Genomic DNA, 14914 nt, shown 5'->3' on the forward strand with positions numbered 1-14914 from the left:
CTTTCATCTAAGGCCCCCTCCTCCTCCTGGCCTTGGAGCCTCCTAATGTCCAGGATCGGCACCTCTGTCATTACACCGTCAGCTGCAGAGATATTCTATCTGCTGTCAGAACTGGGCACAGTTAATTTGTTTACAAACATGGAAAATAACAAAAGCCTGGAATCATGCTCTATATACTAAATTGGAGTAATAACATGTGGAAGCAGAAACATATTTAATATTGACCACTTGCATTGTCTTAATTATTATTTATTTGTTCCTGCATCAAGGTGGTAGAAAGGGGGTCATGGTGTCTGCCTTCAGAGACCCTCCACTCTAAATGAAGAAAAGTTCAATGAAGCAAACACGTGACATAAAGTAAAATAAGAATTGCTACTGTGAATAAGAGTCACATATTGCCACAAAGCATACCTATGAGAATATGAAATAGGGAATATTTCTCATAAAAAGTTTTGATTTCGGAGGAAGAAACAGAATTAAACTAAAGTCAAGAGATATTTGGGCCTTGGAAATAGAGGAGAGACATGGGGTTGGCTTCTGTCCATTTGCTGAGCAACTTGTTTTCCTTTTCACAGTGGATATGACCTTGGATGCCAACACAGCCAACAACTTCCTCCTCATTTCCGACGACCTCAGGAGCGTCCGAAGTGGGTGCATCAGACAGAATCGGCAAGACCTTGCCGAGAGATTTGACTTGTCCATTTGTGTCCTGGGTTCCCCTTGCTTTACCTGTGACTGCCACTACTGGGAGGTGGACGTGGGAACAAGCACAGAATGGGACCTGGGAGTCTGCAGAGAATCTGTTCACCGCAAAGGAAGGATCCAGCTGACCACAGAGCGTGGATTCTGGACTGTGAGTTTGAGGGCTGGAGGCCGCCTCTCTGCCAGCACGGTGCCTCTGACTTTCCTCTTCGTAGACCGCAAGTTACAGCGAGTGGGGATTTTTCTGGATATGGGCATGCAGAATGTTTCCTTTTTTGATACTGAAGGTGATTCCCATGTCTATATATTCAGGAGAGTCTCTCCTGAGGAGCCACTGCGCCCGTTTCTGGCTCCTTCAATTCCACCTAATGGTGATCAGGGTGTCCTGAGTAGCTGTCCTGTGATGAACTCAGGCACTACTGATACTCCAGTCCATCCTGGGGAGGCCAGATAGGCCCCCACTGCAAAGAAAACAGGGTCAGAAAATTACTTGGGTGGGTAGACTTAGGAACTTTCTACTTGGTAAAAGCATTATACAAAGTCATAGGAGAAAAATATGGGACATTTCTATAATCTGTATTTAATCTAATTTGGTTAGATTATTGAATTCTAAGTATTATTGCCACAAATATTGATACTAAAGTATCAATATTTACCCATTAATTTTAGCAAATGTAACACAGTAATGTAAGATGGGAATACTAGGTGGAATTATAAGGTAGGGTGAGAGAATGGAATGATATGGGAACTTTGTGTATTACATGCTCGATTTTTATGTCAATCTAAAACTCTCTTGGTTAAAGAAACATAAAATTATAGCTCCACTGTTTCAGGGAGATCTCTTCACAATAATGTTCAACAATTGAGTAATGTCTAGACATTAGCTTGAAAGATTGTCTTACTATTAAATGTGAACCAAAATTGACTTTTAAATGTGTATTTAATTCTGTGATTTCAGCAATACTTCTTGACTAGGCAAATAAAAATTTTGGCACATTTGAACATATGGCTTAACCTCCTCTGTAGCTTCTTCTAACATATGGGACACTGAATATAACCCACAATTGTTATTCTTAAATCAACTTAATAAATTCCCATGGTACCTTCATGTAGGTGCACCCGGTGGTTTGCCCAGAGTCCAGGTTGCGTCATGTGCCTCTTGGTGTAGACGCTGTATCTTCTTACAATCTCTGTCAGAGAAGATCTTGGTTAATCTTTCTGCAACGCAGAGAGCCACTGATATGTTACTGACAAAAAGACCAGAGGGAGAATTGCGATCATTGGTTCTGAGTTCTAACTTCTGATCCCATTGTTTACTGGCTTCCAAACAGGGTCATGTGAATCAAAGTTGGGTCTCAGGAAGATCATGGAGTTCAGTGAGCACTTTATATGTGGATTAGAAAGACTGCGTGGGCGATGCCTTCACATAGATGAGGCGATACAGAAAGGCAGAGGGTTGACGTAGTGGGGGCCTGAACCCCAGTCCCACTAGAGACACGTGGACCTGGGAAGGTCATGCAATCCCTCGGTCCTCAGATCGCTGCACTGTCATGTTGAAACGTTCATAGGGCCTACTTATTAATATCACAGTATGGGGCTAGAAAAATCACTACATGTAGGAGAATATTAAGAAAGAGAATCAGAACTTCAGTAGTGATATGTAAGGGTTTACTAAATGCCGGAAGGAATAAGCTGGACACTTAGTAGTGGCTGAACACGGAGAGGCTGTTTGGGTGGCTCCAGGCCAGTGGAGGATGGGTCCCTGTTCATCTTTTACGTGGGTGTGCTGCCTTACAACTTCTGGAGGACATCTGCTATTATCTCCGGGAATCCCCACATCAGCCCGGCAGGGTGGGCAGAGGAGGGGCCGCCGCTCAGATTTTCCAGTGGGGGGCACTGAGTATCACTTAGAGATGGTGAGTGATTTGCAGAATCCGATTCCAATGAGTGAAGGATCTGGGGGGGAAATGAATTTGGTTCCCCAGAGACAGAGATTCCTGAACAACTGAGACCTCTGTATCATGCCCTGGACCACTGATCAGAGGGACCCCTTCACTCTCTTTCTCCAATCCTTTTATTCCAAGGTATGTGGAAAGACAGAGTTTGCGCTTGGGAAGAGTTGCCTGAGATGAAGACAGGTCCCTAATTATAAAGCATTGTTTTCCTCTGCCTTTCAAATCTTCCACCCCAAATATCACACAGTTGTTTTTAAAGGATGTCATCTGTGGGACCTTTGGAAGCACAAATGCGTGGCCTTCCTCCCCCACTCCCTTCACCCTGTCAGCTGTCTCTCAGTAACTGTTTCCTCCGGTGACCACAGTGAGGGGCCAGTGTCTGCCTGTCCCCAAGACTGCTCAGGCCTTATGCAAAACATCTATCACAAGCTGCTTCTGCAAGTAACTCTCCTACTTATCAAACCTCAATAAGTATCTGATGCGAATTAACTGAAAAAGTGGCCATCTGGGCTGGTGCTTTGGTGGTTTAATGAATTTAGTCTGCCTCTCCCACTTTCTCCTTGACTGCTGATCTGAGCCACCTGGAACAAGATGTGGCTAAGAATGGGCAGCACGTGCACCAGCATGGAGTGTGCCCCTTATCAGCTCATTCTTTCCTCATCAAAGATCACTTTCTATTTTACAAACTCCACATTCATTCCTTGACCTTGCTGTGGCAGGGGACAGTCCTATCTCCTCTCAGAAAGACCCCTCTGGCAGGGTGCAGTGGCTCACGCCTGTAATCCCAGCACTTTGGGAGGCCGAGGTGGGCGGATCACGAGGTCAGGAGATCGAGACCATCCTGGTTAACATGGTGAAACCCTGTCTGTACTAAAAATACAAAAAATTAGCTGGGCGTGGTGGCGGGCGCCTGTAGTCCCAGCACTTTGGGAGGCCGAGGTGGGCGAATCACGAGGTCAGGAGATCGAGACCATCCTGGTTAATATGGTGAAACCGTGTCTGTACTAAAAATACAAAAAATCAACCAGGCGTGGTGGCGGACGCCTGTAGTCCCAGCTACTGGGGAGGCTGAGGCAGGAGAATGGCGTGAACCTGGGGAGTGGAGCTTGCAGTGAGCCGAGATCGCACCACTGCACTCCAGCCTGGGAGACAGAGCAAGACTCTGTCTCAAAAAAAAAAAAAAAAAAAAAAGGCCCCTCCAGAGCCACAGCCTGGAAACTCTGCCCCAGGACTCTCATTCAGGTTCACTCTGATCCCCCTTTCCCTCTGTCTCCAGATGTCCCTTCCATTAACCCAGTGGCTCTGCCTCTTCTCCCAATCCTTCACTAGTGAAAATCCCATTTATTCTCTCTCGTGAGCCCTATGAAAGTCCTCTCATAAAATACCATTGTTCATCCTACTGTTTTTTTAAGTCCAACTCTAGATCACTAACATTTGTTTTCAGATTTTGGGTTCTACATTCAGAGGAATGTTTCTGTCCTTCCCCTTTGCCAGTCAAGTCTATTATTGCAGGAGTGGAATCAAGATTCTCCTAAAATGATAAACCACTATGGCTGTGTTTGCTCTGTGTACTCTCTGGAAGTGTGTGCCCAGGACTGCCAGTCTTTATTTTATTATTTGGTAGAAATAAAAGTAAGTCACACGGTCCTGATATTTACATTTTGAGTTAAAAAAAATTTTTAAATTGTTTTCATCAAAACTCACTTTAGATATTAATATGTTCATCTTGGTATTTTCTTCTAAATGCTGTAAACCTGTGTTTCCCATTATTTATTTCTCTTAGTGATCTGTATCCTTCTGTGAACCCCTGCTTGCTCTCAGAGGGATCCTACATACAGAAATGGAGATTTACATTCCAGTTTGGAGAGATCTCATTTTCCGTTCTCAGAGCCTCCTATGTGCCTTAGAGACCACCGTGTCCCTGCTTTAACCCTATGTAATAGAAACAAATAAGATCTTTATTCTCAGAAAGGTCAATAGTCTTCAGAGGAACCCCATATTCTTACACAACTCTGTCATCCAGGTCTCAGGCAAAGCCCTCATAACTTGGCAGAATTTAAGGTGTCACAACTTTACAGGCTTCTGTTTGTTATCACAAAGATGTGCCCACTTTTAGTAGAGATTTTAGCAGCAGTGGCCTAGTTATTAACAAAAAATAGAAAGTACTAGAAGAAAGCACATAAAGAACACACTGTGTAAAATTTGACCTAAAAATGACCAATCTTACAGGGACACACAGAGCAGAACAACACACACGGGGCCTATCAGATGGGGGAGGGTGGGAGGAGGGAGGATCAGGAAGAATAACTAATGGGTACTAGGCTTAATACCCAGGTGACAAAATAATCTGTACAACAAACTCCCATGACACAAGTTGGCCTATGTAACAAACCTGCACATGTACCCCTGAACTTAACAGTTAAAAAAAAACTGGTGGGACAAAATGAGACACCAATTCACACATCAGAATGGCCATTATTAAAAAGTCAAAAAATAGCAGATACTGGCAAAGTTGCAGAGAAAAGGGAGCACTTACACACTGTTAGAGACAGTGTAAATTGGTTCAGCCATTGTGGAAAGGAGTATGGTGATTCCTCAAAGAGCTAAAAACAGAAATATCATTCAATCCAGCAATCCCATTACTGGGTATATACCCAAAGAAATGTAAATCATTCTACCCCAAAGACATCCACACATATGTTCACAGCAGTACTATTCACAATAGCAAAGACCCACATGCCCACCAATGACATATTGGATAAAGAAAATGTGGTACATATACACCATGGAATACTATGCAGCCATAAAAGAGAATGAGATCATGTCCTTTGCAGGAACATGGATGGAACTGGAGGCCATCATACTTAGTAAACTAATAAAGGTACAGAAAACCAAATACTGCATGTTCTCACTTATAAGCAGGAGCTAAGTGATGAGGACACGTGGACACAAAGAGAGGAACAACAGACTTGGGTCTACTTGAGAGTGGAGGGTGGGTGGGAGGAGAGGATCAGAAAAACAGATCCATTGTATACTAGGCCTAGTACCTGGATGATGAAATAATCTGAACCCAAACTCCTGTGACACAAGTTGACCTATATAACAAACCTGCACATGTACCCCTGGACTTAAAATAAAAGTTAAAAAATAAATGACCCATCTCATTCACTAACCTCACCACAGTCTTATGGATTCAATTAGCCTGTTCAATTCTTTGTTGTGTTTACTCCATCAACTTCCCATGTAACTGTACTTCACAAGGCATATAACAGAACCACTGAACAGAGGAGGCAAATCAGGTCTTTTATCCTCCCCTTCAATTGTCTTACAAAACTCATGGCTGAGTTTAGAGCATAAGTCATAACTTTAGTCATAAGTCTTATGACTTCCCAAATGAATGCTTTAACTGCAGCTACAGCACATATCATTTGTTGAGTAGCACTTCTCATGTGCTTTTAAGCAACTCTTTATTGAGAGACAAGATTCAATATTAGGGAAATATTGGTATTACATCATTAATTTCATGTTACAGAGACAATAGATTATTGAAAATGTATGAATAATGAAGTCCAGTCTCACCTTCATTGAGTGTGCAGACCCCTTAAGCTTGCACCCACCTGTGTGTTGGACACACATTCACAAAGACATCACAGACCTACACACAGACACCTTCTAGCTTGGTGCACACAAATCCACACCACCTAAAGTGAATACGCCTGTTTCCAGGGATTGCACGTAGGTGACAAGAGTTTGTCACCTGCAAAACCAGTTTTAGTCCACCTCAAATTCTCATTCTTTTTTTACACCCAGTGAATGATTTCAGAATACACACCATTAATTGTGTTCTTTGGAGTCACCTGCAATTAGAAGAAAGAAAACACTCTGAGGATGAGATCATACTGTGGGCTGTTCGCACAGGTCTTTTGTCCTCTTAGGGGCTCTCGGTAACCAAGATGGGAAAGAATGTTTAAGTCTAAAGTCCCAAAATCTAGAGTAGAGTTCATATGTAGAAAGCACAACAGCTTCTGTTGAAAAATATCTTTGTCAAGACAATTTTGGGGTGGCAGTTACAAAATTCTTTTTTTTTTTTTTTTTTTTTTTTTTGAGACGGAGTCTGGCTCTGTCGTCCAGGCTGCAGTGCAGTGACTAGATCTCAGCTCACTGCAAGCTCCACCTCCCGGGTTCATGCCATTCTCCTGCTTCAGCCTCCCCAGTAGCTGGGACTACAGGCGCCCACCACCTCACCCAGCTAGTTTTTTGTATTTTTTAGTAGAGACGGGGTTTCACTGTGTTAGCCAGGATGGTCTCGATCTCCTGACCTTGTGATCTGCCCATCTCGGCCTCCCAAAGTGCTGGGATTACAGGCTTGAGCCACCGCGCCCGGCCACAAAATTCTTAAAGTGGAAAACTTGTTGCAGAAGAAAGTGTCCCCTGGCCGGGCACGGTGGCTCAAGCCTGTAATCCCAGCACTTTGGGAGGCCGAGGCGGGTGGATCACGAGGTCAGGAGTTTGAGACCAGCCTGACCAACATGGTGAAACCCTGTCTCTACTAAAAATACAAAAATTAACTGGGCATGGTGGTGCACACCTGTAATCCCAGCTACTCAGGAGGCTGAGGCAGGAGAACTACTTGAACCCAGGAGGCGGAGGTTGCAGTGAGCCAAAATTACGCCATTGCACTCCAGCCTGGCCAATAGAGCGAGACTCCGTCTCAAAAAAAAAAAAAAAAAAAAGGAAGGTGTCCCCTAACATGCCGTGTGTGACCCGGCCCTGCCAGTTCAGGATTTCCTCTTGAATCAGGTGTCAGTGGGTGAGGTGCACCCCCTCCATCCCCAAGGAAACATTATCTAACACCTACAATGCACCTGATTATTTTTCCCTGATATCAATTGAAAAATGAAATAACCAAGAAAATAACACATATTTTAGGCAAAGACAGGCTACTTTACCTTGGTAATAGAGAAGGGGTCCTCACTTGCCCAGTCTTTGGAATCCGCCTTCTGTTGATCTTCTGGGGAACCTGAAAGGATGCAGCATGACTGTCAGTTCATTGGTGGTGACATGAACCAAGGGCTAGAACTTATGGATGTGGTTGGTTAACCAGCATGAATTGAGTTTCTCCTGGGCCATCCTCTTCCATGGACCAGGGAAGACAGAGAGATGGGCAGAAAGGAAATGAGAAATAGAACCTTCGTCTTTCCAGGTAATAGCAAATGAAAGCAACACGAAATAATCAAACTACAAATGAGCAAATACTAAAATACATGCTAGCATTCAACCACAGAGTCCTGTCACTCCCTCAGCCCATTTTAAAGTCCAGCAGAACTGCCACTGACTCCTTGCCATTGACCACCTCCCTTTCAGCCTCCACAGACCCCCATCCGCTGCTGTAACATTTAACATCTTGGGCATAGGGTTCAGCCCCTGTTTATGTGTAAACTTTTATTGAGGAACTAAATTCAATATCAGGTACCAGGGTTAAATTATATGTATTCAATTCTTTGTTATAAATCAATTATTAAAAACTAGAAAATACTGAAATACATGTTAAAATGTCCACTGTAAATCGTACATTTTCTTTCTAGTCTTCCCTTCCTATCCCTTGTGTTTGCAATCATTGCGTGAGGGGGCCTAGTTTCAGCCAGGTCTAGATCACCTAGCAAGGTGAGGTCTAATTTCAGCCCAAGCTACCCACAGTGAGGGAAGGCAGGGTGAGGAGATGACCCCATATGAGCACCGAGGCTCTTTAACCCAGCCGTACAAGACAGTTGCCACAAGGGTGACACCTGAGGCTAATTGTGAAGCGGCATCTTGTGTTCTGTGATTCTTGCGCCTTAGCCCCCTGAGTAGCTGGAATTACAGGTGTGCACCACCACACCCAGCTAATTTTGCATTTTTAGTAGAGACGGGATTTCTTCATGTTGGTCAGGCTGGTCTCAAACCCCTGACCTCAGATGATCCGCCTGCCTCGGCCTCCCAAAGTGCCGGGATTACAGGCATGAGCCACCGCACCCGGCCACCTTATTTATTCTTAACAAATGTTAAGTGCCTCTAACTTTCTATTGTTTCTGAGTCATGGAAGCAACAACCTCCTTGAAAAGAACTGAGAATGATAAGTCAGGAGAACTAAGTCACACAATCCATCAAAAACAGTATTAACAGTTTTTCAAAGCTACACTCTATATGCAAACGTCTACAATTATCATCTTATTATTTTTAAAGGTATCTTTACGTATATGTATATGACCTATGTGTTTCCTGGTGTGAGTAAATCTGTATGTTCTTGGTTAGTAGTGTTTACCGATTCATTTCACTTCTCTATCTTTGTTGAAATATGAACTACTCTTTGGATGAGAAAAAATGATTATACTTGATTATATTTACTTTTGGAAAGGTAAGTAGGTTGGGTGATTGACTGTAATTGTTATCTCTATGATCTTGGATAAAACCCAACCATAAAAATAAAAGTGTGTTTTGTTTCACACACTAACACATAGACAACACACATTCTTTCTTCTTTTCAAAAAGTGAATATGTGAATATAAATGACATATTCCAAATTTACTAAACTGAATACACATTTCATGAAAAAGGAGGAAGGACATATTAAAAACAGGCCAGGGCCCAGTGTGGTGGCTCACGCCTGTAATACCACCACTTTGGGAGGCTGAGGCAGGTGGATTACCTGAGGTCAGGAGTTCAAGACCAGCCCGGCCAACATGGTGAAACCTCGTCTCTACAAAAATACAAAAATTAGCCGGGCATGATGGGGAGCGCCTGAAATCCCAGCTATTCGCAGGAGGCTGAGGCGAGAGAATTGTTTGACCCCGGGAGGCGGAGGTTGTAGTGAGCCGAGATCACACCATTGCACTCTAGCCTGCGCGACAGGGCGAGACTCCACCTCTAAAACAAACAAACAAACAAACAACAACAAAAGACAAAGATAGATACGCTTTGTTGTGTTAAAAGCCTCAAAGACATCTGCATCATTCTAGCTTTGCTTCTAGTTTTTAAAATTAATGATTTTAATAGGTTCTTAATTAGGTAAAAACTGCATTAAAACATACTTTGCCATATTTTTTCCAGAAGGATACCTAAATGGGCGGTTTGAGGGGCGCCAGATATAACAGGAAATAAGACATGTCTTTTAAATAAAGGAAAAGTTCAAAAGCATCCTGCTTGATACTAGACTCAAATATATAAATTGAGGAATAAAATATAACCAGAAAACACATGTATAACTGCGTATGAAAAATGCAGAGGAGAATTTTTTAATGAAATGTATTTTTAAATATTAACTAGTACATTGGAGAGGACAGCATTCACCAGGCCAATGTCAACATACCTTTAATGCAGGAACTCAGGTTCCCCATAAGAAAGACCAGAATCTGTGAAAATGACAGCAAGCATGTTCAACCTGCTATGAGCTTTGAAAAACTCAGCACCGACAGTGGCAGTTAGGACCGAGGGCAAGACATACCCAATCACATAACCATGGCGACGGGAGCATCATCAACGTCTCAGGGTAAAGTCACAATGCATATTGTGAGGTCCACTTTCTGCTTCACCAACAAGAGTGCTTTCACACGCACAGGAGTGTCATTAAAGATTAGGCGTTTTACTTCAAAAAAAAAACAAAAAAAACCCCCAAGCTCATTAATTATTATTCTGTGCTTATTAAAATAAGTTTTAGGAGGAGAAATTGTGTACCCCAAAATATACTCAATGGCAAGAATTTCAAACTGAGCAGGGGCAAAACCAATATGTTAGTAACAACCAGAAGTTCCATTCTCAATTTGAAATTCCATTGCCAGATATTTCTACCATTCCTGAGTCATCTAGTATTTCTAGAACCAATAAGCAAACTGTTCAGAATTAAAGACAGCATAAATGGATATTCAGTTATAAAAGTCATATTTCTGTAAAAAGTGACATTTTTTAAAGTCACATTTTTGGAAAGTTGTAGTTCCCTAAAAAGTCATATTTCTACCATTCCTGAGTGATCTACTGTTTCTAGAACCAATAAACTGTTCAGAATTAGATAAAAGATAGTGTTAGTTGATATTGTTATAAAAATCATATTTCTCTACAATATAATTATCAAACTTAATTTTTCCACTTATCTCTATATATTACTATGCAATTATTTATCTCCCAAACTTTGTGAATTCACAGAGGAATTTGTCTACCGTTGTATATGTAAATGGCTGGCCATTCACTGAGTATTTAAAGCAAAAAAATTACTATATTTTCACCAGTGCATCTTCTCGGGGGGTGAACACTTTGGGTGAATACATATAATTTTTAAATTTGAGACAGGGTCTCTGTCACTCAGGCTGGAGTGCAGTGGTGTGATCACAGCTCACTGCAGCCTTGACCTTCCAGGCTCAGGTGATCCTCCCATCCCAGCCTACTGTGTAGCTGGGACTACAGGTTCTTACCACCACGCCCAGCTAATATTTCATAGACACAGGGTTTTCCATGGTGCCCAGGCTGGTCTTCAACTCTTGAACTCAAGCAGTCCACCCACCTTGACCTCCCAAAGTGCTGGGATTAGAGGCGTGAGTCACCACGCCCTGCCTAACACATATAATTAAAGTGTTTCTGAATGCAGAATTTTAGATAACTTTCAAAATGTATAACTACATGTGTATTCCAGCTGATAAATCAACACCCAATCACAAATCCTTTTTTTTTTTTTTTTTTTTTTTTTTTTTTGAGACGGAGTCTCGCTCTGCCGCCCAGGCTGGAGTGCAGTGGCCGGATCTCAGCTCACTGCAAGCTCCGCCTCCCGGGTTCACGCCATTCTCCTGCCTCAGCCTCCCGAGTAGTTGGGACTACAGGCGCCCGCCACCTTGCCCGGCTAGTTTTTTGTATTTTTTAGTAGAGACGGGGTTTCACCGTGTTAGCCAGGATGGTCTCGATCTCCTGACCTCGTGATCCGCCCGTCTCGGCCTCCCAAAGTGCTGGGATTACAGGCTTGAGCCACCGCGCCCGGCCCACAAATCCTTTTATGATACGCTCAAGAGAACAAGCTGTTGAAAGGAACATGACCTACCCTAACATAAATAGAACAAATGAAAATTTTAGGGTTAAGATGAGAGAGTTGCTATGTTTCAAAGAGAATAGGTACCCTTCATGATATAAATATTATAGTACAAATGTCTATCATTGTTAAGTACAAATTTCTAGAACAAATAAATAGGTCACGAATGACGTATACCATCTGCATTAATATAGATGATGCTATATTTTGTCCAGCGATTATAAAACAGAGGGTATAATGGGGGTAGGTGCTGAAAGGATAGGTCATTCTGTGTTGTTATAAACAGAAAATTTCAGTGGCTTCCAGATTGAACAAATATATGTATATACACAAATTATATATATATACACACACACACACACACACATTGATACTATATTTATATGTGTATTTGTATACTCAGAAATGCAGCAAAACTAAAAAAAAAAAAGCAACAAACAGATTCACATTTCTGAATGCCCAATTGGAGGAGAAAATTTAAAAAGAAGTAGGAAATACAGTGAGAAAATGTACTCATCCTATTAGAGGAACTGATATCTTAAGTTTAGAGAGGCAGGCTAAAATACTTAAATGTTTAGGATATGAAATTTAATTGTACAAGTATTTTTTTCCTTGAATTTCCCAGACCAAAAACACATCATTTGATTAGGGTGCATTTTTACAGTACTTAACAATCAAGATTTTGAAATAAAACATTGATGATGAAGAATTTTGATAAATCCTGACATTGTCCTAGTTGAAAGAGGTTAATATGTTTTTATATGTGCTAAGAATTGTCTAATTTAAGAACACAATGATGTTATGACTCTGTTGATAAATTTCAAACAATAATTTTTGAAATTATATATAAAAGAATGTTTTTATTTGGCTTTTATTCCAGTTGATTTCAACAATGCTGAGTGAAATACATATATCAGAACAAAATCATGAGGATGTCACAAATGTTAACTATCTAATAGGTACTGTAGGTTAGACGTTTTGGTTTTTTAGTTTGAGACGGAGTCTCGCTCTGTCACCCAGGCTGGAGTGCAGTGGCGCGATCTCAGCTCACTGCAATCTCTGTCTCCCGGATTCACGCCATTCTCCTGCCTCAGCCTCCCGAGTAGCTGGGACTACAGGCACCTGCCACTACGCCCGGCTAATTTTTTGTATTTTTAGTAGAGACGGAGTTTCACCGTGTCAGCCAGGATGGTCTCAATCTCCTGACTTCGTGATCTGCCTGCCTCGGCCTCCCAAAGTGCTGGGATTATAGACGTGAGCCACCACGCCCAGCCCATTTAGCTAATATTTTAATGGTAGGATTACATATTATAGCTTTTCATTTTTCTCCATTATGAGAATTTCTTTATTTTTGGAGGAAATGATTTTTATCTAATTTTTTTATCTACTTATAATAATCCTAGAATTTTTATAAACATTCTTGTTGCATAACAAAACAGTTGCTATCTCATGCCGTTTTATTCAAAGTCATGTGTTTCTGTTCACTTGCTGGTTAGAATTGTTTAATCATTGACGAATATTTGTGGCACACTCCCTCTGTACCATGTACTCCTTTGTCAGGTGCTGGGTATACACTGATGAATGAAACAGACTCTAGCTTCATGGAACTTGCGTCTAGTGAGCTTAGAAGTAAATTTTGTGAGTGCGAGGATGGGGAGTCGAACTGAGGGCTCTTAGTTTTGCTAGCATTTAACATGTTGCTCTTACCAATTTTAAGAAATAAATGTAGTGTAGAAAGGTAATGTATTCCAAAAGAATCTGGTTGTTTTTTTGTTTGTTTTTTTTGTTTGTTTGTTTTTTGAGGCGGAGTCTCGCTCTGTCGCCCAGGCTGGAGTGCAGTGGTGCGATCTCGGCTCACTGCAATCTCTGTCTCCCAGGTTCACGCCATTCTCCTGCCACAGCCTCCCGAGAAGCTGGGACTACAGGCGCCCGCCATCACGCCCGACAATTTTTTTGTATTTTGAGTAGAGACAGGGTTTCACCGTTGTTCACCAGGACGGTCTCAATCTCCTGACTTCGTGATCCGCCCACTTCGGCCTCCCAAAGTGCTGGGATTACAGGCATGAGCCACCGCACCCGGCCAAGAATCTGTTTTTCTTAGTGAAGAGTATCCACATAGACATTCATAGCAAAAAAAAAATTATAAGATGCATCAGAGATAAATAAAATAAAATGTAGTTTTCCCAGATCTGGATTTAGTTTCTGATTTGATTTATTTTAACGACAGACATAAGAGATCACTTTATAATGAAGTAAAATTTCACATTACAGAAACAGAATAAAAATAGCTTCTTGAAGAAAATGCCAAATCTACTTTTAATCTCAAGGAAATAGGGTTGATCAAAGAGATCTGTTAGCATGTTACATATTAATAGACAACCTGCTGTGTAAAATTACTTAAAAGCCATCTTTTGCAAAAATGTTCTCCCGTTCTGTAGGTTGCCAGTTCACTCTGATTATAGTTTCTTTCGCTGTGCAGAAGCTCTTTAGTTTAATTAGATCCCATTTGTTAATTTTGGCTTTTGTTGCCATTGCTTTTGGTGTTTTAGTCATGAAGTCTTTGACCATGCCCGTGTCCTGAATGGTATTGAGTTAATGTCCTTTGCAGGGACATGGATGAAGCTGGAAACCATCATTCTTAGTAAACTAACACAGGAACAGAAAACCAAACACCGCATGTTCTCACTCTTAAGTGGGAGTTGAACAATGAGAACACATGGACACAGGGAGGAGAATATTACACACCGGGGCCTGACAGGGGGTTGGGGGCTAGGGGAGGGATAACATTTGGAGAAATACCTAATGTAGATGATGGGTTGATAGGTGCTGCAAACCACCATAGAATGTGTATACCTATGTAACAAACCTGCACGTTCTGCACATGTATCCCAGAACTTAAAGTATAATAAAAAATAAATAAAATTTTTAAAAAGCCATATTTTAAAAGGTTTTTAAAATTCACAACATACTCCATTTTTGATATAACTTCTAATATTTCTTCTCTGTGGTAGAAATTTGTTTCTGAGAAATAAGAGGCCAAGGATATTAGAAGAGCAAAAAAAGTTTATACAAATGTGTTAACATTTTAAAGGCAACTATATATGAAGAAAATTAAAACATTGTTAAAAATTATTGGAATAAATAATAAAATTATCAAGGTTATAATTAATAAGATCAAATATATTGCTTATGTAATTTTAAAAGTAGCGTA

The 14914-nt window shown here is 41.3% G+C and overlaps 1 protein-coding gene across 1 annotated transcript; it reads right to left on the reverse strand.

The window, feature by feature from the left end:
• Positions 1 to 233: 233 nt before the first annotated feature.
• On the reverse strand, positions 234 to 10181 carry LOC105494004 (uncharacterized). The gene is made up of 5 exons (XM_071080477.1): positions 10003 to 10181; positions 7607 to 7677; positions 6490 to 6514; positions 1806 to 1892; positions 234 to 1163 (listed from the first exon to the last, which is right to left on the reverse strand). Exons 1-5 carry the CDS (start codon positions 10028 to 10030, stop codon positions 1078 to 1080), a joined length of 297 nt encoding a protein of 98 aa, XP_070936578.1. The 5' UTR covers positions 10031 to 10181; the 3' UTR covers positions 234 to 1077.
• Between the last annotated feature and the right edge of the window lie 4733 nt (positions 10182 to 14914).

This window comes from Macaca nemestrina, chromosome 15 (genome assembly GCF_043159975.1).
Source record: "Macaca nemestrina isolate mMacNem1 chromosome 15, mMacNem.hap1, whole genome shotgun sequence".
NCBI classification, from domain to species: Eukaryota; Metazoa; Chordata; class Mammalia; order Primates; family Cercopithecidae; genus Macaca; species Macaca nemestrina.

Coding starts and splice junctions, on each gene's coding strand:
- LOC105494004 (XM_071080477.1), bottom strand. CDS start 10,030: ATGGGGAACCTGAGTTCCTGCATTAAAG. Junction 7,678..10,002: donor CCTGAGTTCCTGCATTAAAG/GTATGTTGACAT, acceptor GCATCCTTTCAG/GTTCCCCAGAAGATCAACAG. Junction 1,893..6,489: donor TCCAAAGAACACAATTAATG/GTGTGTATTCTG, acceptor CTTCTCTGACAG/AGATTGTAAGAAGATACAGC.